Below are 23,853 nucleotides of genomic sequence, written 5' to 3' on the forward strand. Positions count from 1 at the left end.
AATATTAGATATCCCGCAGATGTAAATAGTTATTTAATTGTTTAAAATTCTTCCGATGTTTCTCCTGTTTATATGTCTCATTGTATTACCCATTTATTACGGAATCATAAGTTACTGACAGGCAGTTCACACGATCTAACAGTTGAACTTGACACATTTATAATAACTACTTTGATTCAATATTCCGAATGACCGGAACTGACAGTTATACAATTATTAATGGCTTCCTTTGATAAATGAAATCACGCGTGATCTAAATGGATAATTACCCGATTACCGGAAAATATGATAGATTGTTGTTAGGGAAATTTAATAAATAAGTAAAAGTCACACACAGAAAGTTATCTGACTTTCGGGAAATCTTGTAAAACAATTAATTTTTGTATTGTATAAACTTGACATTTTTACAAATTAGAAGTCACCCTGGTTCCCAGAGCGATTTGATTTAAACCAAAAGAAGCCAGAGAAACATATTCTGTCTGCTAATGTGGGAAACAACTACCTACATTTTATTTAAGATATATAAATAAGAAATTTCAATTACATTTGAGTTTCGCCGGATAAAAATTGACCTTATGAAAGTGCATGTATTCAGTACATGTATGAGCCTTTGCATGATTTTTGAACATTGAAATACATGTACTAAAAAAATATGAATTTTAGTCTGTTTTGCAATGTTTTTTTTTTGTTTTTTTTTAATTAATTTTCAAACAATATCTGTTATCTAGCATTGTTTATTTATGAATTATCAATAGCTGAACTAAGAACAGAAATTATTTTTTCATTCTTTAAACTTGTGAAAATTTTATTCAGTTTTGAAACGTTGGGGTAACCGTGTCTTGTGTATATATATAATATAGTTGTCGAAATTGAAACCTGCAGGTTATGATTTAACAAATGATTGAAATTATTTGTTCTTCCTGTCGAATAACACCACATGACATCACATATAAAATGCCATTACCAGATCAGTCTTTAATTAATTCTAAAATTATACAAACTTCATGTAGGTAGTAAATAATTAAAAGTTTATATCAGAATTCTGAACACAGACTTTCAGGAGTGACGGAACCAAATATTTTTCAACATGTAAAATGCCAAACACAACATAGCCGAAGGACACATTTGTTTCAAACATGTCATGTGGTAATGGATTTTAATTGAAACTGAAACTCAAGAACTGCTGTTGTGTGTGGTTACGTAAAATGTATTCATTGGAATTATATAATGAGAACTCAATACAATATACTATCTTGTAATTTCAATTCATAAGAGAACAGATGTTTAGACATGCATATTAGCAATTAAACATCTTGCGTATAATTAAATGTACTTAAAAGTAAATATCTTTATAAAACATTTGTGACAGGTCATACATAATGATCTGTCAGAAATCGTATTAAAATTCTTCTCAAACAAAACCTCTCAAAAGCCACATTTTGAAGAGCCTTAAATAAGATAAATATAGTAAAAATAAAAGTAAAGATTTGAACAAAAGGGGTGAACAAAAGTCATCAGCAAAGTTTAATATTTTTTAATTTAAAATTTACCTTAAAATATATAACGTGTTTTTTTATTTCCGATTTTACTTAAAATGTTGAAAGTTATTGTGTCATCCCACGCGTATGTATTAATGAGATCTTTTCGTAAGAGCAACTTCACATACTTGAGTGTACGAGTGAAATATAACCCAATATTGACTGCAGTACCCCATTTTTTTTTCCTATGTGTATGTTTGTTTCGTTCACATCACACATTGTTTTCATTTCAATGGAATTTTACGCGACTGTTATGCAATTTGGAGGTTAAGCTAGCTAAAAAGCCTGGTTTAATCTACCATTTTCTACGTAAGTAAATGCCTGCGCCAAATCAGGTTATGATAGTTGTTATCCATTCGTTTGATGTGTTTGAGCTTTTGATTTTTTACCTTTTGATAATGAATTTCCGTTTGTAACATTCTTTGAAGTTGGATATGTTTGTCATTTTACTTTTAACAACAGCAGTGACGTTCTTTTAGATTAATTGAATAAAATACATGCCTTCCTTAGGTACAGCTTTATATTCAATTGTGCTAACACCTTTATACCGGTATTTCAAAGTAATTTTTGTTTCTTCTGTTTTCTTTTTTGTTATTCTTCTATGAATCTCTTGCTAATCCACTGCTACAGATTTTGTTTTCATTTCCTCCAGATCTTGTTATACCGGTCTAATGCCAGGATATAACCAGATGTTAATTCAATGTGGGATATTGATGATATATCTCAGAAAGTCTACATTTGGAGCGTTTATATTTGCAACGTTTGACATACTGGGTATTTGTCTTTTTTTAGGTATTTGTCATCAATAAAAAGTTTCTGTGTCTAATTAGTTATCAAAAGTACCAGGATTATAATTTTATACCAGTTTTGTGTTATAAAAATGTTTTGTTTTCTTTTGTAGAATACAAAGAAATATGACTTTCTTAAAAGAAAAACAAGAAGTACAAATGGAGATATAGGTGAATATAAACTAATCTTTTAATCATAAAACAAACTGCAAAAATGTCAATAAAATTGAGAATGGAAATTGGGAATGTGTCAAAGAGGCAACAACCCGACCACAGAACAAACAACAGCAGAAGGTCAACAATAGGTCTTCAACGCAGCGAGGAACTCCCGCACCCGGAGGCGTCCTTCAGCTGGCCCCTAAATAAATATATATATACTAGTTCAGTGATAATCAACGCCATACTAAACTCCAAATTATACACAAGAAATTAAAATTAAAAATAATACAAGACTAACAAAGGCCAGAGGCTCCTGACTTGGGACAGGCGCAATGTATACCGCACGTCTTCTATTTAGACAATTTATTCGGACTCCAGGATTAATGTTAGTATATTAGTTACTGACATTCAAAAGGAAAACAATAAGTAAATAATTCAAAAGAAATATCGACTTGTTAGGTTTAAATTCTTGCAAAAGAAGAACATTCTGCTCAAAGGTGAATATGACAGTCTTACTATACATCATCGTGAAGTCTAAATTAGATATATGTGTTAGATGTAAATAGTTATCAAAAGTACCCGGATTATAATTTAGTACGCCAGACATACTTTGATGCATCTGTTTTTAAATATCCGAATACTGATTGTCCAATTACAATATGTGTAAAAGAAGAGGGGCGAAATATACCAGAGGAACAATCAAACTCATAAATCGAAAATAGACTGACAACGCCATGGCGTAAAATGAAAAAGACAAACCCAAATATTCATGATATTAGTACACAAGAAACAACATAGAATACTAGAGACTGACCAACACGAACCCCACCAAAAACTGGGGGTGATCTCAGGTGCTCCGGAAGGGTAAGCAGATCCTGCTTCACATTTGGTCGTGTTGCTCATGTTATTACAAACCCGATAAAATGTCTAATTCGGTAGGTGACAGATATACGATATCAGACGAATCGTCTAATAAAGAATAATGGAAAACACACAAATATAAACAAATTCCCTGAGACAGTATATGTAACGTAAAGAACAATACTTTGCAAAAAGATAAACAATTACCTCAGGCATATATTACCGTAGCTGTATTTGGCAAAACTTTTAGGCATTTTGGTCCTCAATGCTCTGCAACTTCGAAATTCAAATTTCACAGCGGTCGCAATTATCAACAGTACTACATAACAGGATTTGTTTTATTATTTAACGATAGACAATTTGTTCGTCTACATTGGATATTAAAAAGATGTGGTATGATTGCTAATGAGGTAACCCTTCACAAAGGACAAAAAATACACAGAAAGTAACAACAATTGGTCACTGTACTACCTTCAATAATAAGCAAAGCCCATATCGCATAGATAGTTACAAAAGGCCCCGAAATGACAAATGGAAAATAATTCAATCGAGAAAATTTACGACCTGATTTTGTGCGAAAAATGAACGAAAAACAAATATGTGACACATCAACAAATGAAATCCACTAAATTCCAGGCTCCTTCCATAATTTGACTCGTTAATGGCGCTCGAATCAACGCATTCAGAAGGTTAAACCAACAACAAAGTTGCAAATTCCTGACTATAAAAAAAGAAGAACAGCGTGAAAAATCCTATGCTTTGCGGTTGTAAAACCGCAATGTTTCGAGTGATTTTATCGTTTTTCTAAGTGACAAATTACAGAATATGACAATAGCGATGACATATCATGCCAGCACAAAAGTGCTGACTTCTTGAATTTCGATACCCCCGGGATGAAATGTACACAAGCAGTGACATTGAACGAGTGAATTTAAAACTATATTATTGATAAAAAAAGTACGAAAGAAGCTTTGTGTCAAAGATAGTTATTAGTCTTTTTTGAAAAGAATCAATATAGGAAAAAAGTAGGTGAAAATACTGAAATCGTATGATGGTGTTAACTTTCATGCATGATATTCCCCGAGTGCCAACCATACTCAGCGTAAGCATGTCAGTATCAGGAAATATCGTCTTGTAATGAAAATACCAAGGCGACAATCAAAGTATACAATTCTAAATTTTTATTGTCAAAAACAAAGGTATGGCTTGTCCAAAACAATATTCTTAATTTCCTCTAAAGATTAGACCGATTTATCTTCCAATGATCTTGGACAAACATCACTGACAATGATTAACCTATTGTCTTTTTATTTCCTAAGGGATTTTTTTTTATACCACGACAATTTCAATGTCAGCTTAGATCAGTACAAAGAAAAGGAATATTGTATTTCAGAATATTTTAAGTACCTATTTCGCAGCATTATGTGTAGCAATTTGTGTTGTCCTTCAATTTAAAGATCGTGTAACGAATGATTTTTTTCAAATGTATAAGTTTGAAGAATTTTAGCCAGACAATTCAATTAGGTTTCCTTTATACACGTCATCTTTTAAGATACTGTTATAATCATAAAAAAATATTGATATATTTTTGCATATATTACACCTACTGAAATTCACAGTTGGTTTACTTAACAAAAAATCAACTTTACGGTTCCTACTCTCTCAGATAAATTTGGTAAGAGATTACTTTGTCTATTGTTTTTAGATTCCGTTTGTTCTAAAAGCTTGTCACATTACCAAGTATTTTGATTTACATTTGCGTTTTGCTTTTTAGAGTTCATAATTGTGGTTATCAATACATAAAATTATATAACTTCTTAACTTATTTCTTAAAGTAATATTTTAATTCACGCCTTAATTACATACTAACACTATTGTTTTTATCTCCCTTTATAGGATGTATGCATATGGCAGCTGAACCAGGAGATTACAAGTTTTCATCTGACGGCAGTGGTTCCGTATGCGGTCTGTATTTTATAGGTCCACCAGAAGACGTCATTGAACTACAATTTTTAGATTTTGATATAAATTGTGAATCAGGATTATTAGCTGTAAGTTTGTTTTGTATCTTTATATGATATTTTTTTTACAGATAAACTATTCTATTGTTCATAAAATTAACAGTACCAATTTTCTTGCACCAGATGCGCATTTTGACAAAACATGTCTCTTCAGTGATGCTCGTAGCCAAAATATTTGAAATCCAAAGCTTATATAAAAGATGAAGAGCTATAATCCAAAAGTTCCAAAAAGTATAGTCAAATCCGTGAAAGGAATCAGAGCTTTGCATGAAGGAGATACATTCTTTAATTTATAACAATTTCTAATATTTTGTAACAGCAAATTTTAATAACACAAAAAATCCGTATTTTCATGCCAGTTCCGCATACTACGCGGTTTATTCATAAAACATGTTTCCACAATTCATGTAAAACGAAAAGACCGAGATCCTTCAACCATCGTTTCAGTATTGATGGTTTGTTTTAAATTTGCGGTAAATTTCACAATGTAAAAAAAATGATTTCATTCTCCTACTGTTATTCGTTTTGTTGTCAAACTTCAATAGAGTTGTGTGATTGATCAAGTACTTATTTTGCACATTTGCTATACTAACTAATATATTTAAGTCAAGTTCACATGATAACCCCGACTACAGGTTTATCTACCTTTAAACCAGATCAAAATATAAGAAACAGTCATAAGAATAGTTTTCCCAATTGGTCCGTATACGTCTTGCAATAACAACACTTAAAAGTTTAACGGCTGTAAAAGTGATCTTGAGAAATAAATATATTAAGCATTTCAGACAGTACTGATGATTCTAAATAACACCCCCATAATCAAGTTAAATGAGACTCGGAAGAAGAAGCTAAATCACTGGTAACACTATCGAATGGCTTTTTACTTAAGTGTCAAGCCAAGATCAAATTATTGTATATCTGAATGAAGAGGAGTCGAGCATGCAAACTAACCAGCTAAATCCAAACTGTATGTCGTCATGTCCGATTAAGTAGACCACAAGAATCTCGTCGTCAGTAATAAGGTATAATCTAATATATGTTTTACCATCAATGAGTTTGTCAATGTAAACCAATACTTCTCTATCTGTTAGAGGAACACTGAATTATAATGACTCTCAAAGTTAGTAACATAATTTTTCGATGTTTTGCCATCAATGAATTCGTCAATGTAGACCAATAGTTCGCTATCTGTTAAAGGAAAACTGAATTCTAATGACTCTCAAAGTTAGTAATATAATATATTCGATGATTTACCATCAATGAATTCGTCAATGTAGACCAATAATTCTCTATCTGTTAGAGGAAAACAGAATTCTAATGACTCTCAAAGTTAGTAATATAATATATTCGATGTTTTGCCATTAATGAATTTGTCAATGTAGACAAATAATTCTCTATCTGTTAGAGGAAAACTGAATTAAAATGACTCTCAAAGTTAGTAATATAATTTATTCGATGTTTTGCCATCAATGAATTTGTCAATGTAGACAAATAATTCTCTATCTGTTAGAGGATACCTGAATTCTAATGACTCTCAAAGTTATTGATATAATTTATTCGATTTTTTACCATCAATGAATTCGTCAATGTAGACCAACGATTTTCTATCTGTTAAAGGAAAATTGAATTCTAACTACTCTCAAAGTTAATAATATAATTTTTCGATGTTTTGCCATCAATGAATTCGTCAATTAAGACAAATAAATCTCTATCTGTTGGAGAAACAACTTGATTCTAATGACCCTCATATAAGTTCTAACAATAGCTAATTGGTTGAGATTGTTTATATATTCCGACTTAATTTTATTAGATTACATTACGGAAACAGGCTTACCGGGTCATGGAGAAAACAGTCATTATATGTCGTTTGATGTTATCCATAGATGATTTGTAGAAATCTTTTATTTCGGTCTAATCTGTTCATCGTTTATTTATTACCAGAAAATAGATTTTGAGGGATAAAGTTCGTACGCAGAAGATCATTTTCAATCAATTTTGCATTTGATATAGTCACTTTTGTGCTGTTTTGATTTATAAAAAAAATAAAAATAAAAAGAATGTCGAACTTTATAACTTTCTTTGAAAAAGTTAAGACGGAAAGAAAAAAAAACTGTCATATTTCTAACTTGAAAAATATGGGTAAAACCTGAATTATAGCTATTTAAACTGAAAGCAATGTGAACTTGACTTCAATAAATAAGTTAGCAAATGTTCGAATGTATTACTTGATCTGTTACACAACTATAAGGAAGTTAGACAACACCACACTTAAAAGTAGGAGATGGAAATGATGATCAAGAAAGAAAGAAATAATCACTTTAAGTGATTTACGTCTATTGAACCTTTCAGATGTTTGGCTTTGATGCCTCTTGATTCGTGAAATTGCGACAGATGGATACAACTTATAGTATTATTTTTTTATTTTAAATTCGTTTGGTGACCATTACACACATTTTTATTGTGTCTGTTTATCTTTCTCACACTACGTTGTCAGTATAATTGAATTTGATGCTACTATCATACACGTGAGAGGTTTAGCTAGGCTATAAAACCAGCTTCAGTTGTTATCTATTCGTTTGAGATTTTGATATTGCCATTTGACTACAAACTTTCTATATGAATTTTCCTCGGAAAACGTATTCCAATATATGTACAACTTATCCACTGCCATTTTTTTACGGTAATTTTTATGTGCAGTAACAGTTCAAGTCGAAAATTGAACCGAATAATTCTTGATGCATGCATAAATGAGATGCCTTTAATTTTCAACTTTCAAAGTAGATTTTTTCGCTCACAAACAAGTGAAACGTTTTATATAAAGTTTTTGAGTGACAGGGCTAGTATAACTTAAAGTGTATAATTCCATTAAAATGCATTTAAACATAAATAATTAATGACATTATATATTATTCCAAAAAATTGCATTAATATATAAATACCCATCGAACAATTTCATTTACCTCTACCTAACATTTCTAAGTTGCAAAACTTGTGTCTAATCCTATTGTCAATGTTTTGGACAATAAAATATGTTTAAACTAACATTTCAACCCGTGTATTAATTCATGATTATGACGTCACATAACAGATAAAGTGTCTTTTTGTTCTCTTGTCGCTCACTAGTTTTTGCATTTTCACTTGATCATCTCTTAAGGTGGTATCCAACACTTTCACTAAAATTAATTCGGCTCGTTTAATTTTCATAAAATGTTTACAAAGTATTTACCTTGACCCTAAGACAAAATTGTAAAAATTTCAAAAAATTTGAACCAACCATTTCATCAGAAAAAATACACTGGTTATATAGCAATTTGACAAACTCTAATTTTGATCATTGCGAAACTTTATATTCTATTAACAACACAACGTAATTAAAACGTTTATTTTACAGAGTTATCTCCCTGTAGTGTTAGGTACCTCCTTAATTACAGTCAAGATTATATATAATTCCGGTGCATACTAGGAAAGAAGAAAATATTGCGTGATAATAGCATTTTATCAGTTCTCTAACTAGGAAGTTAAATAATTCTTCTTGTGATAGCTTTTAAGTTTGAAATGACATGTAATACAACGCACACAAAAACACTTACAATATGTAAGAAATTAATTGTAATATTTATTTCATGATTCTATAAAACTTAAGAACTTACTACAGAACACAAAAGCATTTCATTTTCGATAGCTATTCCTGTTCTTATAACCTAGTTGTATTTGACATGCAATTTAAAAGGCACACACAGTCAGAAATTAAGTTTTATATTGTCGCACTAATTATATATAATTTAGGTGCTGACATCAAAACACAAAAGTATGTCACAGGCTTACCGGGTCATGGAGAAAACAGTCATTATGTCGTTTGATGTTATCCATAGATGATTTGTAGAAATCTTTTATTTCGGTCTAATCTGTTCATCGTTTATTTATTACCAGAAAATAGATTTTGAGGGATAAAGTTCGTACGCAGAAGATCATTTTCAATCAATTTTGCATTTGATATAGTCACTTTTGTGCTGTTTTGATTTATAAAAAAAATAAAAATAAAAAGAATGTCGAACTTTATAACTTTCTTTGAAAAAGTTAAGACGGAAAGAAAAAAAAACTGTCATATTTCTAACTTGAAAAATATGGGTAAAACCTGAATTATAGCTATTTAAACTGAAAGCAATGTGAACTTGACTTCAATAAATAAGTTAGCAAATGTTCGAATGTATTACTTGATCTGTTACACAACTATAAGGAAGTTAGACAACACCACACTTAAAAGTAGGAGATGGAAATGATGATCAAGAAAGAAAGAAATAATCACTTTAAGTGATTTACGTCTATTGAACCTTTCAGATGTTTGGCTTTGATGCCTCTTGATTCGTGAAATTGCGACAGATGGATACAACTTATAGTATTATTTTTTTATTTTAAATTCGTTTGGTGACCATTACACACATTTTTATTGTGTCTGTTTATCTTTCTCACACTACGTTGTCAGTATAATTGAATTTGATGCTACTATCATACACGTGAGAGGTTTAGCTAGGCTATAAAACCAGCTTCAGTTGTTATCTATTCGTTTGAGATTTTGATATTGCCATTTGACTACAAACTTTCTATATGAATTTTCCTCGGAAAACGTATTCCAATATATGTACAACTTATCCACTGCCATTTTTTTACGGTAATTTTTATGTGCAGTAACAGTTCAAGTCGAAAATTGAACCGAATAATTCTTGATGCATGCATAAATGAGATGCCTTTAATTTTCAACTTTCAAAGTAGATTTTTTCGCTCACAAACAAGTGAAACGTTTTATATAAAGTTTTTGAGTGACAGGGCTAGTATAACTTAAAGTGTATAATTCCATTAAAATGCATTTAAACATAAATAATTAATGACATTATATATTATTCCAAAAAATTGCATTAATATATAAATACCCATCGAACAATTTCATTTACCTCTACCTAACATTTCTAAGTTGCAAAACTTGTGTCTAATCCTATTGTCAATGTTTTGGACAATAAAATATGTTTAAACTAACATTTCAACCCGTGTATTAATTCATGATTATGACGTCACATAACAGATAAAGTGTCTTTTTGTTCTCTTGTCGCTCACTAGTTTTTGCATTTTCACTTGATCATCTCTTAAGGTGGTATCCAACACTTTCACTAAAATTAATTCGGCTCGTTTAATTTTCATAAAATGTTTACAAAGTATTTACTTTGACCCTAAGACAAAATTGTAAAAATTTCAAAAAATTTGAACCAACCATTTCATCAGAAAAAATACACTGGTTATATAGCAATTTGACAAACTCTAATTTTGATCATTGCGAAACTTTATATTCTATTAACAACACAACGTAATTAAAACGTTTATTTTACAGAGTTATCTCCCTGTAGTGTTAGGTACCTCCTTAATTACAGTCAAGATTATATATAATTCCGGTGCATACTAGGAAAGAAGAAAATATTGCGTGATAATAGCATTTTATCAGTTCTCTAACTAGGAAGTTAAATAATTCTTCTTGTGATAGCTTTTAAGTTTGAAATGACATGTAATACAACGCACACAAAAACACTTACAATATGTAAGAAATTAATTGTAATATTTATTTCATGATTCTATAAAACTTAAAAACTTACTACAGAACACAAAAGCATTTCATTTTCGATAGCTATTCCTGTTCTTATAACCTAGTTGTATTTGACATGCAATTTAAAAGGCACACACAGTCAGAAATTAAGTTTTATATTGTCGCACTAATTATATATAATTTAGGTGCTGACATCAAAACACAAAAGTATGTCACAGGCTTACCGGGTCATGGAGAAAACAGTCATTATATGTCGTTTGATGTTATCCATAGATGATTTGTAGAAATCTTTTATTTCGGTCTAATCTGTTCATCGTTTATTTATTACCAGAAAATAGATTTTGAGGGATAAAGTTCGTACGCAGAAGATCATTTTCAATCAATTTTGCATTTGATATAGTCACTTTTGTGCTGTTTTGATTTATAAAAAAAATAAAAATAAAAAGAATGTCGAACTTTATAACTTTCTTTGAAAAAGTTAAGACGGAAAGAAAAAAAAACTGTCATATTTCTAACTTGAAAAATATGGGTAAAACCTGAATTATAGCTATTTAAACTGAAAGCAATGTGAACTTGACTTCAATAAATAAGTTAGCAAATGTTCGAATGTATTACTTGATCTGTTACACAACTATAAGGAAGTTAGACAACACCACACTTAAAAGTAGGAGATGGAAATGATGATCAAGAAAGAAAGAAATAATCACTTTAAGTGATTTACGTCTATTGAACCTTTCAGATGTTTGGCTTTGATGCCTCTTGATTCGTGAAATTGCGACAGATGGATACAACTTATAGTATTATTTTTTTATTTTAAATTCGTTTGGTGACCATTACACACATTTTTATTGTGTCTGTTTATCTTTCTCACACTACGTTGTCAGTATAATTGAATTTGATGCTACTATCATACACGTGAGAGGTTTAGCTAGGCTATAAAACCAGCTTCAGTTGTTATCTATTCGTTTGAGATTTTGATATTGCCATTTGACTACAAACTTTCTATATGAATTTTCCTCGGAAAACGTATTCCAATATATGTACAACTTATCCACTGCCATTTTTTTACGGTAATTTTTATGTGCAGTAACAGTTCAAGTCGAAAATTGAACCGAATAATTCTTGATGCATGCATAAATGAGATGCCTTTAATTTTCAACTTTCAAAGTAGATTTTTTCGCTCACAAACAAGTGAAACGTTTTATATAAAGTTTTTGAGTGACAGGGCTAGTATAACTTAAAGTGTATAATTCCATTAAAATGCATTTAAACATAAATAATTAATGACATTATATATTATTCCAAAAAATTGCATTAATATATAAATACCCATCGAACAATTTCATTTACCTCTACCTAACATTTCTAAGTTGCAAAACTTGTGTCTAATCCTATTGTCAATGTTTTGGACAATAAAATATGTTTAAACTAACATTTCAACCCGTGTATTAATTCATGATTATGACGTCACATAACAGATAAAGTGTCTTTTTGTTCTCTTGTCGCTCACTAGTTTTTGCATTTTCACTTGATCATCTCTTAAGGTGGTATCCAACACTTTCACTAAAATTAATTCGGCTCGTTTAATTTTCATAAAATGTTTACAAAGTATTTACTTTGACCCTAAGACAAAATTGTAAAAATTTCAAAAAATTTGAACCAACCATTTCATCAGAAAAAATACACTGGTTATATAGCAATTTGACAAACTCTAATTTTGATCATTGCGAAACTTTATATTCTATTAACAACACAACGTAATTAAAACGTTTATTTTACAGAGTTATCTCCCTGTAGTGTTAGGTACCTCCTTAATTACAGTCAAGATTATATATAATTCCGGTGCATACTAGGAAAGAAGAAAATATTGCGTGATAATAGCATTTTATCAGTTCTCTAACTAGGAAGTTAAATAATTCTTCTTGTGATAGCTTTTAAGTTTGAAATGACATGTAATACAACGCACACAAAAACACTTACAATATGTAAGAAATTAATTGTAATATTTATTTCATGATTCTATAAAACTTAAGAACTTACTACAGAACACAAAAGCATTTCATTTTCGATAGCTATTCCTGTTCTTATAACCTAGTTGTATTTGACATGCAATTTAAAAGGCACACACAGTCAGAAATTAAGTTTTATATTGTCGCACTAATTATATATAATTTAGGTGCTGACATCAAAACACAAAAGTATGTCGTGTTCAATGACTATTCATGTTTTTGTCTAGTAATATTTAATAAGTTTTCATGGAAATGCTTTAAGGTTTGATATCGAATTTAAAACTACGCCTAACAACACAAATATGTCATGTCAGAAATTAACCTTTACTATTTAATACATGATTATATATAATTTAGGTGCATACTACTTAATACAAAAGTATTTAGAGGTCAAGGATTATTGCTGTATTTCTAACCTTATTTTATTCGAAAAGTTTGAATCGTATTGCTTTAAAATTTGACCTTTAATTTAAGACGCACACAATTATAATACACAATGTCAGAATTTTTAATATTTATTTCATAATTGGATAAAAGTAAGGTGCTTTTTATGTAACACACAATATTTCATATTCAATCACTTTTTCTGTTTTTCTAGTGTACATAAAATTAATTTTAGATTTAACGTTCAATTTTAAATGCACACAAACACACTACGCAATGTCAGAACGTTACCTTTAATATTTACTTCATGATTATATATAATTAAGGTGCAATCTACGCCTCTGGGTGCGGAATTTTCGCGCTGTGTTGAAGACATATTGGTTGCCTTCGGCGGTATTCTGCTATTTGGTCGGATTGTTGTCTTTTTGACACATTCCTCATTGCCATTTCACTTTGCAATTTCATGTTGTACAAAAGTCTTCGTGATCAATTACTATTTCCGTTTTCTAAACTGGTAGTATAACATATATTTACATGTGGTTGCTTTTAAATTTGACATGTGATTAAAAACAACTCACAAGACCTCACATACACAATATCAGAAATTCATTTACTAACCCTCTATGGATCAGGTGTCAGTAGCAAACCATATAAACTATGATATACTTAAAATCATATATAACACTATATTATTTTTCAGTTAGTCGATGGTTGGGAAATGAATCATGAGTATTTTCCAAGCCCAGAAGATCATGAATTACCTTTAGAAGAACGTTATCAGGAATTCTGTAATAATAGAAAGCCGTCCAAAACAATTGTGGTTTCACAAAATGTTGCCTTAATACAACACCTTATTACCGAAGCTGGACAGGGATTTAGAGTTAGAGTTAGATTTGTTAAATCGCCACAACGTAAGTATTTATATGTACCGTGACAAGCTTTGGCATGCCACAAAATCAGGTTCAACCCACCATTTTTGTCCTGTACCAAGTCAAAAAAATGGCAATTGTTATATTATAGTTCGTTTCTGTGTGTTATATTTCAATGGTGTGTTTCTGGTGTGTCATTGTTCTCCTCTGTGTTTGATACATTTCCCTCAGGGTTTTTTTGTAACCCGGATTTTTTTTCTTTTTCTCAATCTATCTATGAGTTTCGAACAACGGTAGACTACTGTTGCCTTTATTTCAACACCTTGCTGTAGGTCTTCTACTTTAGTATTCTCTAACTTGTATTAATATTTTTTTGTTTGTTTTGTGGTCCTTTATTCTGTATTGTTTGTGTATGTTATAGAACAAAAGGAATATTGAGGTATCCATTCAGACACAAAATCAGTACACCCAAATGAACGAAAGACTTTGCAAGATGTAACACCGATATAAACTATCAGCGGCCTGAACGGAAATCTTTGCAAACTATCTAATGTTACATGGAAAATCTTATTTCAACTTGCTTTGTCACAGTTTTGATAATTTACAGATCAGTTTAAGTTGTAAATTATTTAATAGAAAACAGTAAAATGATGTTCCGTATTTGTACCTGATAATAAGATGGATGAGGATATAATATTAGAAATTTATTCAAGAACATACCAATTGTTACTTTATAATTTAATCTACTTTCAAACGCGTTGAAATTTAAGACTCCATCAAATTACATTTCTATTTTTGTTAAATACTTGTCACATTGCAGAGGTATGTGACACTTTGCACAAACCAGATAACAACATTATGAGCTTTGTAAGATTGGAATTGAAATTGTTACGTGCACAAAAAGATGTCTGATTTTTTATGGGAGATCATGTACCAAAAATCCTTATCACAATTGTTAGTACATTAATACAAGTACTTCATTTTTTAAATGAATAGTACTAACAACAATATTTGATTTATTTATTTTTTGTTTTAATGCTAATTTTAAGCGTCATTTATATTTCTCGGTGGCCATTTTTTATATCGGTGGAGGGAACCAGGATTGCCACCGACCGTCGATAGTAAAACTGACAATACTAGTCAATTAAGATTTTTCATTTGTTAGTGCTAGTGCCCCCGCGCGGATGGGAATCGAACTCACAACCTCAGTGATTACTGGCTAGGGATTACAGTAGTACAACTACTTAGGCAACTTAGGCCACCGATGCCCCTATAAATATATTTGAAGGATACACGTGTAACTATAACGTATTTAAGACAACACTTTGAAAATGTAAACCATACTCTGAATCTATAAAAAGTCAAGTTGGGTGAAGGGAAGAGGATGCATGCCCCCGTCTTCCTTTTTTTGGCAAACAGTTGTAAGACAAATCCGCCCCTATCATCATGCAGCTTTAGACCATTGACAAGAGAATCAGAAATGTATAAAGTCAACATTTTTCATTAATATTTAAAATTCGTAATTTTATGTGACACAATAGTCCTCTTCAAAAATTATATAAAATTGCATTGATATATATTACGAAAACTAACCATTTTACTATAATCTGCTTTGTATTGTATATGTTTGAGTGGATGGGTTTGTACGTTATTGTAATATTTTCCATGAATGGGAATCAGTTGTATTACATAATTGTAGTGATGGAGTACGTTCTTCGAAAATCTTTGGCTTTTGTGAAATAATTGACCATGCTGCATGTAGTTCCATCAATAATAATACTAACTATTTCAATTCTCGATGCACTGTGTTTGACGTTAATACGATAATGGAATATCAAGAGAATTTCCATATTCGAGTATATTAGAAACTTATTTTAAGACTTCGTATTATCACTTAAGATCAAATATCAATTTATATATCTTTAATTATCGTGATGATTATTTCAGTGACGTTATTGGATAATTCCCTTCTGTCTAATTGTTATATTTGTATTAAGTATATACACTCTTTCTTTACATTTATAATTGACCGTATGTTTAATTGGAACCATATAACTACTCGAAAGTCAAACAGCATGTGTCGACTAGTATGCTAAAAGTGTATATCAAATTTTAGAATTTTTTGACATACTAAGGATTTTCTACCTCATGCATAGTTTACCTTAGCTGTATTTGGCAAAACCTTTAGGAATTTTGGTCCTCAATGCTCTTCAACTTCGTCCTTTATTTGGCCTTTTTAACTTTTTTGGATTCGAGCGTCAATGATGAGTCTTTTGTAGACGAAACGCGCGTCTGGCGAATATACAAAATTTAGTCCTGGTATCTATGATGAGTTCATCATATTAGTCGAGTATGGGCATTTATGAAATAAATGTGGAAGTAACGAGTCTTCCTTCATGATCTAAGTCAACTTGCAAATTATTGTTTAAGGAAATCTTAAGTTCATTGTTTAAAGAACGTTTCAAATGTTTCATGCTTTTAACAATGTATAGTTTAATTAAACAATGGTTTACCAGCATCTCTATATTTCAAAAACATACAAATTAATTTGGGAATAACAAAATAAATATGTAATAGACTGTTTTATAATGGTTTTCATTACATAAACAAGTTCGTCAATTATGTATGAAAGGACATGTGAATTTTTGCCATATAACCTAATTAATAAAGAATTAAATATTTTTTTTTAAATATTTGGAATGCATTAGATACTTAAGTGGACCAATATTAAATAAATGTTTTTATTCATTTTCTCTTGATATTATGGTCATAATGTCGAAATGTGTTCTTGTTTGTAAAACCAATTCATTAAGAACTGAGACCTTCTAGTACATAATATATTGAAGTTCTTTTAACATTGTAATATGATATTGTTTCTTCTGTTTTATTAAAACCAAATGTGTCGCTTAAGTTATCATGTAAACTCATGTTGTTAATAATGAGCATCTTCTTTTTGCTACATTACTCGAACCTTTAATACAGATTGTAATCTTCAAACAACGAGTTTTAATTTCACAACTGGTTAATCTAAACGGTATGCTTTTATTAAATACATAGTAATCCCTGCATCTGCAGATTCATAAATGTTCTTTTGAAACAGTTTCAATCTAATTATGTAGTGGTATCGTATTGATTCATTTTTTTAAGTCAATATGTAATTTGGGATTATTGGTTGTACTTTTGTGGTCGAATAATTATTAATAATGATTATAATGTCATATGGGTTATTGTAATTATTTTTTTTTAGTTTTTGACTATGACAGACTTCAGACTTATAATTTCTAATTATGGGTCGATATCTTAAGTCAGGAATACGACAGTTGTTATCCAGTCGTTTGATGTCTTTAAGCATTTTGAATTGCCATTTGATTAGACATGTTAGAGACTTTCCTTTTTGAATGTTCCAAAGAGTTCAGTATTGTTGTGATTTTTTTTTTGTATGGTTTATGGTAATGGTATTTTTTTTGGTAAATACTATCAATCAATAAATATGTATTTGATACTGATTTACATCATCAATGTAAGGTAATAAATCAATCAAATATGCACAAAAGAACAAATTCGTGCTAGGCATGTTCACACAATGTGTTAATACTTTACATTAAGTATCAACAAAAATACAAGTTTTATTTTAAATCAAAATTGATATCCATAAAAGATTAGTCCACTGTTCTTTGTAAGTTATGTTCTAACAGCAATAAACAAAATAAACTTATGCGGGAATATCAAACATTGATTTCGGTTTTTTTATGTTACAGCTTGCAATGTGGTATCATCAACAGAGACAGGAATCCACACACTGAAGAACTTTGGATCTAGACGAAACTGTTCTGTATCCATTATCTATCCAGAAACTGTCAAACTAGACTCTGTAGACGTTGGGGTCACACCTAAAGGTGCACTCATGGAGGCAGACTTCGGAATAACTAACAAAGTAAGTTACATACGACGTAAGACCCTTTAATCAAATATATTTAATATATTTTTCTTCATTTCATTCGTCATGAACATTTAGGTTTCGCTTAGACAAATATCAAAAATCTTATATATACATGTTTGTTTTAAAGGAGAAATTTTCCCGACTACATCACCCGTCGATGACACTGTGTTATTACGTAGCCAGGTACCTCAGCTCCATATCTACTCTGACATATATATCAAGAAAATTATGCAGACGAAATACACATATCTAGAAGTAAATGACAATCCTGGCATCTGCCATGAGTTTTAACAAGCTGCTGCTTAGAAATCATATATTTATGTAGACGGTTTTGAAATAAAAGCAAATCTCAAGTCTGATTTTTACATTTCAGTGTATGACTTCCAATGGTGTTGATTTTGTTGAGGTTATGGGAGGGAACAGCTTTGAACTGAACAAATCAAACGACAGAAAAGGAATCGTATGTGGGATGAAATCAAACACAGGTATGACAAACCATACATCGTATACCTAAAGGCACTTAAATATTTATACCTAAATATATATACCTTAACCTTACGTCAGACACGCAAATCAATGAATGTGTTTGTAGACAGATGTTTTTGTGTTCTGTTAAATTTTTCTGTTTGAAATTGTTACACGATGATGACTGCTGTACCCTACTTTTGACTATTTTATCTAGTGTGTCTGTTCAGTTAACGCATCATTGTAAATATAACGGAATTGGATGAGACTGTCATCAAAGTGAGAGGATTAGCGTTATAAGACTAGGTCTAATCCATCATTTTCTACATTTGAAAATGCCTGTACCAAGTCAGGAAAATGACAGCTATTGTCCATTCGTTTTTGATGCGTCTTGTTATTTGATTTTGCCATGTGATTATGGACTTTCCGAATTGATTTCCCCCTAGTTCAGTATTTTTGTAATTTTACTTTTTAAGTGTATATTGATTTGTAATATCATAATTAGTACATACTATACAACTCGCTTTTTCTATAGAAGTAGGAAGAAAGATGTTGTTTTTTTTCAAATTTCAATAAGATCCAAACACCATTGTGTAGTAATAATTTGAATAGTTACATGGTTTTTAAAACAATGCTCAACATCATATGAACATTAAACATTTGTTTCGCTTCTTGTGTTTCCTTCAATGATTATGACAATTGTCAAACATACTTTGTTTGATTGGCACTCATACCACATCTTCCTTTTCCTATATACAAACTTAAAATTAGATTGTCTTGCATGTATTTTCAGGACCACTGGAAACAATCGTCGGATGCCAGAACACTGTTATTAGATTAGTATCAAGTGGAAACTTCTACAACACAGTTACCTTCTCCTACCGACCACCACACGGTGAAGAATTTGCAATGAGCAATGCTGTTTGTTGAAAAAAATGGTAGGTCCCTTTTAACGTACTAAGAACATACAATGGGGTGAATACAAGTTGAAAATACCATATTCAATAATAAAAAAATCGACTAGACATACAATTTACTACCAACGACTACATGGAGCACTTAACAGTTATCAAAGGTAACAAACTTATAATGAGATACGCTATACGCGCGATTTTTATACATAAGACTCATCAGTGACAATCAGATCAAAATAAGATAGAAAGCTTAACAAGTTTAAGGTTGAAGCGCATTAAAACACTGATCGACATGAACCCCTTGAACAAAACAGATTTGATGACAAGGGTACCGGACAAGTGACTAGTTCCCTGTCACACTATATATAGCGGCAATATTGTTCAAATGTACATCTTATTTCATATAAGCTTCAATGTGAATTAAAAGTTCTTGAAAACACATAAGCTATACATATACGCAATCAAATGTCTCCGTTTGCATATACATATAATGATGAGGACAACCAGTTGAGTAATTGTATGCCGCCAAATTAGTCATAAACTATATCAACGATTGATTAGGGAGCTACTACTTGACTATATGGGACAGAGTCGGGGTTTGGTAGCTAGAATGAAATTTGAAGAAAGGGCCTTACAGCAGTTTGGAGTATAAAAAGGGAAGGACGAACAACTTTACAAAAAAAAGTCAGGATAACAAATTAAGAAAAAAAGTGAAAAATAAAAAGGCAGGACAGAGATAACAAAAAAGAATGCAGGACAAACTCTTTATCGTAGTCCCCCTCCCATAAAAACCAAATGGTAGCTCCCTTACCTTAAAAAGTGTACGTATAACCTTTTTGTATATCATGCAGAATAGCGTTCTGTTTGATAATCATTCTGCCTAAAAATACTTGTAAGTTAAAAAAGATGTGGTATGATTGCCAATGAGACAACTGTCCACAAAAGACCAACATAACACAGAAATCAACAAGTATTAGTCACCGTACGGCCTTCAACAATGAGCAAAGCCAATACCGCATAGTCAGCTATAACAGGCCCCGATAAGACAATGTATAACAATTCAAACAAGAAAACTAACGGCCTTATTTATGTAAAAAAATGAACGAAAAACAAATATGTTACACATAAACAAAAGACAACCACTTGTAAGTTTTAATATTGTTAGTTAATCTTTTTCATAATGCAATAATCCGAAATATTTGTTTAAACTTTATTAAAGTCGTTCTTATTTTCTTTTATAGATCAATATGGCACACGGATGTTGGCGCAACTTTATTTGTTACACAAATCACTACTGTTAAAATGGCAATCATTGTTTGGGAATTGACTAATGAATTATATAAAACCAAAATATGAAATAACATACAACATTTGTACAACTGTATATGTTTGAAAATAAAATAAAATGTGATATCTTAACTTCCAATAAAAAAAAAATGTGTCACCAATTTAATATTTTTGAACATTTGTAATGCTTGATTTAACTATGTATTGAAATTAAAAATGAATTGCTTCACATGAGTTTGTTGACAAATTTGTGACATTGACACAAAAATAAATATGATTATGACCCACCTAAAGGCATAGTATTTGTTGTGTTATATTCTCTTGCTTTTTATGATATTGATTATTCCTTTGTTTTTTCATACTTTTCCATAAACTCATCATAGATACCAGGAATAAAATTTAATATTTACGCCCGACGCGCGTTTCGTCTACAAAAGACTAATCAGTGACGCTCGACTAAAAAATGTTATACAGGCCAAATAAAGTACGAAATTGAAGAGCAATGAGGACTATATAGGTACAATTCAATCAAATCATATTGCGTCACATACGGTTGCATACTTAACAGGGTCGTTCAAATAAAAAAAATCATCGAGTTTGACAATTGTGGGAAATTAATCCTACAAAAAAGTGCTTGGTCATAAAAAGATATCTTGGGTGTATCAGAGCACCATAGTTTTCCTTTTTTGTTGTTGTTTTTATATAATATTGAAACTTGAGGTGACATGCTTCTAATTCTATTTAACGATGCGACAATTACTGATTACAGTGTATTAATGTGATAATTACAAGTTTTACATAGAATTAAAACAATTCTATATCAAGATTTAAAAAAAAACATTTGATAAAGGGGCGAAAAATACCAGTGGGACTTGAAACTTTTAAATCAGAAGTAAAACTGGCAATGTCATGGATGAAGAAACAAAAGTCAAGCAAAAGTAACAAACACGAAATAGGGTCGTTAAAAGAAATATTCCATTGAATTTGACAGTTGTAAGAAATTAATCCTACATAAAAAAAAGTGCTTGGTCAAAAAAATATATCTCGGGTGTTTCAGAGCACCATTATTTTCCTTTTTTTGTGTTTCTAAAAAAACGTTGAAACTTGAGGTTACTGATTACAGTTTATGTATGTGATACTAACAAGTTGTAATTAAGGAATGGCTATGATATTTTTCTGTCTATGAAGAAATAACACTAAAAATGTGGTGCACACTGAGTAGCCCACGTAGAGAGTTATTTGAAAGAGGGACGTCATGGATGAAAAGACAAATGTCAAACAGACAAACAATAGTACTCAAACCACAAAATAGAAAATTAAAGACTAAGCAGCACGAACCCCACACAGCTATACTTAATTTAATATATCTTTAAAATTGTGGCAGAGCTGTCACTGGCTCAGTTATACTTAATTAAATATAATTATTTTCTGTGACTGTATCTTACATTAATAGATTGATGCGACTGTCATAAAAGTGAGAGGTTTAGCTAGCTATAAAACCAGGTTCAATCCACCATTTTCTACATTAGAAAATGCCTGTACCAAGTCAGGGATATGACAGTTGTTATCCATTCGTTTAATGTGTTTGGACTTTTGATTTTGCCTTTTGATTTTTGATTTTCCATTTTGAATTTTCCTCGGAGTTTAGTATTTTTGTGTTTTTACTTTTTCTTTGATCTTTTACGATAGACAATTTAACTGATTTGTAAAAATAACATCCCCATGCTTTATAAATCATATACTGCAGTACGACGCTAGATTAAAATTTACGTGGAGAGGTAACACTCGACCGATGAAAGCTTAATTTTTATGAAGCCCAGGTGGTCGTGTGGTCTCGCAGGACGGCTACAGTGCCTATTTCTATATGTTGACGGGATGGAGCATATAGACAATAGATGGAACGTTATTTCATAACAACGTTACGATCGAAATTAAATCCAGAGAATTTTTAATAACGAACAATGGCGGAACGTCATAAACCTCCTTAACGACGTCGCCTATAGCGACACTACATCAGCTATCCTGAAGAGTACCAATGGAAGGATGAAACCGATTGAATAAAACTGTTACCTTTTCACTTTTTTACTATTTCATTTAATGAATATATATATGGAAAATGTTGTTTGTGCTGTTTTCTTACCCTTCTACAACGAAATTTGTTTCACATGCACACGTATAAAAAATTGCGATTTTTATCTTCTGTTATCGAACATTCCATTCTAATCAAATGAAAAAAAAAATAATAAATTTTCACTAATTCGGTTTGATAACCTAATTCTGAAATTGATTTTACAGTAAGAAACCTAAATAACTGCTTGGTGTCTATAAACGGAAAATTGACCGAGTTAATGTTCATTTTAAAGTTCAGAATGTGTTTTTGTTTTTAATGCTTTTGCGACGTCTTCCGATATAAAATATGTCAAAAAGGTGAGAATTTGAACATGTATATACAAGGTTTTTGATAGTAAAAGAAGCGTTAATTGGTTTAAGTAGTTAATATGGAAATATGTGGAATTGATAAAAATAAAAATTCCAATATCAGCTTCCTTTATTTGGTTTTCAATGAATAATTAATCCATATAAGATGAGCGTCCCCATCTGTTAACGAAGATTTATGAATAACAAGAAAAAGACAAATGTTCACTAAAAATCTAGTTGGTAAAAAAACCAACATATGTTTATCACTTTGTTTGTCCTACTCCAAATAGACTGGTTAAGATGTTGCGTTAGCGAGGAAGCATGATAAACAAAGTTTAGACTTTGGTTTGATGAATCGAGAATTAAAACCTCCAACTCACGTATATAAGTTGAATACACTAACATGACTTCATTGTTGCAATTGTGAATTTGAAACTTGCTTTTGCGGCATCAATATTATGCTAACACTAAAATCCCCCAAAAAATCAAATGATAAAACACATCAAATGAATGGACATCAACTGTCATATATCTGACTTGGTACAGGCATTATCAAATGTAGAAAATGATTGATTGAACATGTAGCCAATACCGCATAATTAGCTATAAA

The 23,853-nt window shown here is 30.7% G+C and overlaps 1 protein-coding gene across 1 annotated transcript in view; it reads left to right on the plus strand.

Moving 5' to 3' along the window:
* The window catches only part of LOC134719546 (corticotropin-releasing factor-binding protein-like), a 35,986-nt gene extending 14,930 nt beyond the window's left edge, over positions 1 to 21,056 (plus strand). The window contains exons 2-8 of the mRNA XM_063582538.1: positions 2,440 to 2,497; positions 5,243 to 5,397; positions 14,051 to 14,261; positions 17,978 to 18,153; positions 18,533 to 18,644; positions 19,418 to 19,562; positions 20,780 to 21,056. Of these exons, the coding sequence (XP_063438608.1) occupies positions 2,440 to 2,497; positions 5,243 to 5,397; positions 14,051 to 14,261; positions 17,978 to 18,153; positions 18,533 to 18,644; positions 19,418 to 19,554 (849 nt within the window). The 3' untranslated portion in view covers positions 19,555 to 19,562; positions 20,780 to 21,056. The remainder of the gene's footprint in view (positions 1 to 2,439; positions 2,498 to 5,242; positions 5,398 to 14,050; positions 14,262 to 17,977; positions 18,154 to 18,532; positions 18,645 to 19,417; positions 19,563 to 20,779) is intronic.
* Positions 21,057 to 23,853: the final 2,797 nt, after the last annotated feature.

This window comes from Mytilus trossulus, chromosome 5, assembly GCF_036588685.1.
Source record: "Mytilus trossulus isolate FHL-02 chromosome 5, PNRI_Mtr1.1.1.hap1, whole genome shotgun sequence".
Lineage (NCBI taxonomy): Eukaryota > Metazoa > Mollusca > Bivalvia > Mytilida > Mytilidae > Mytilus > Mytilus trossulus.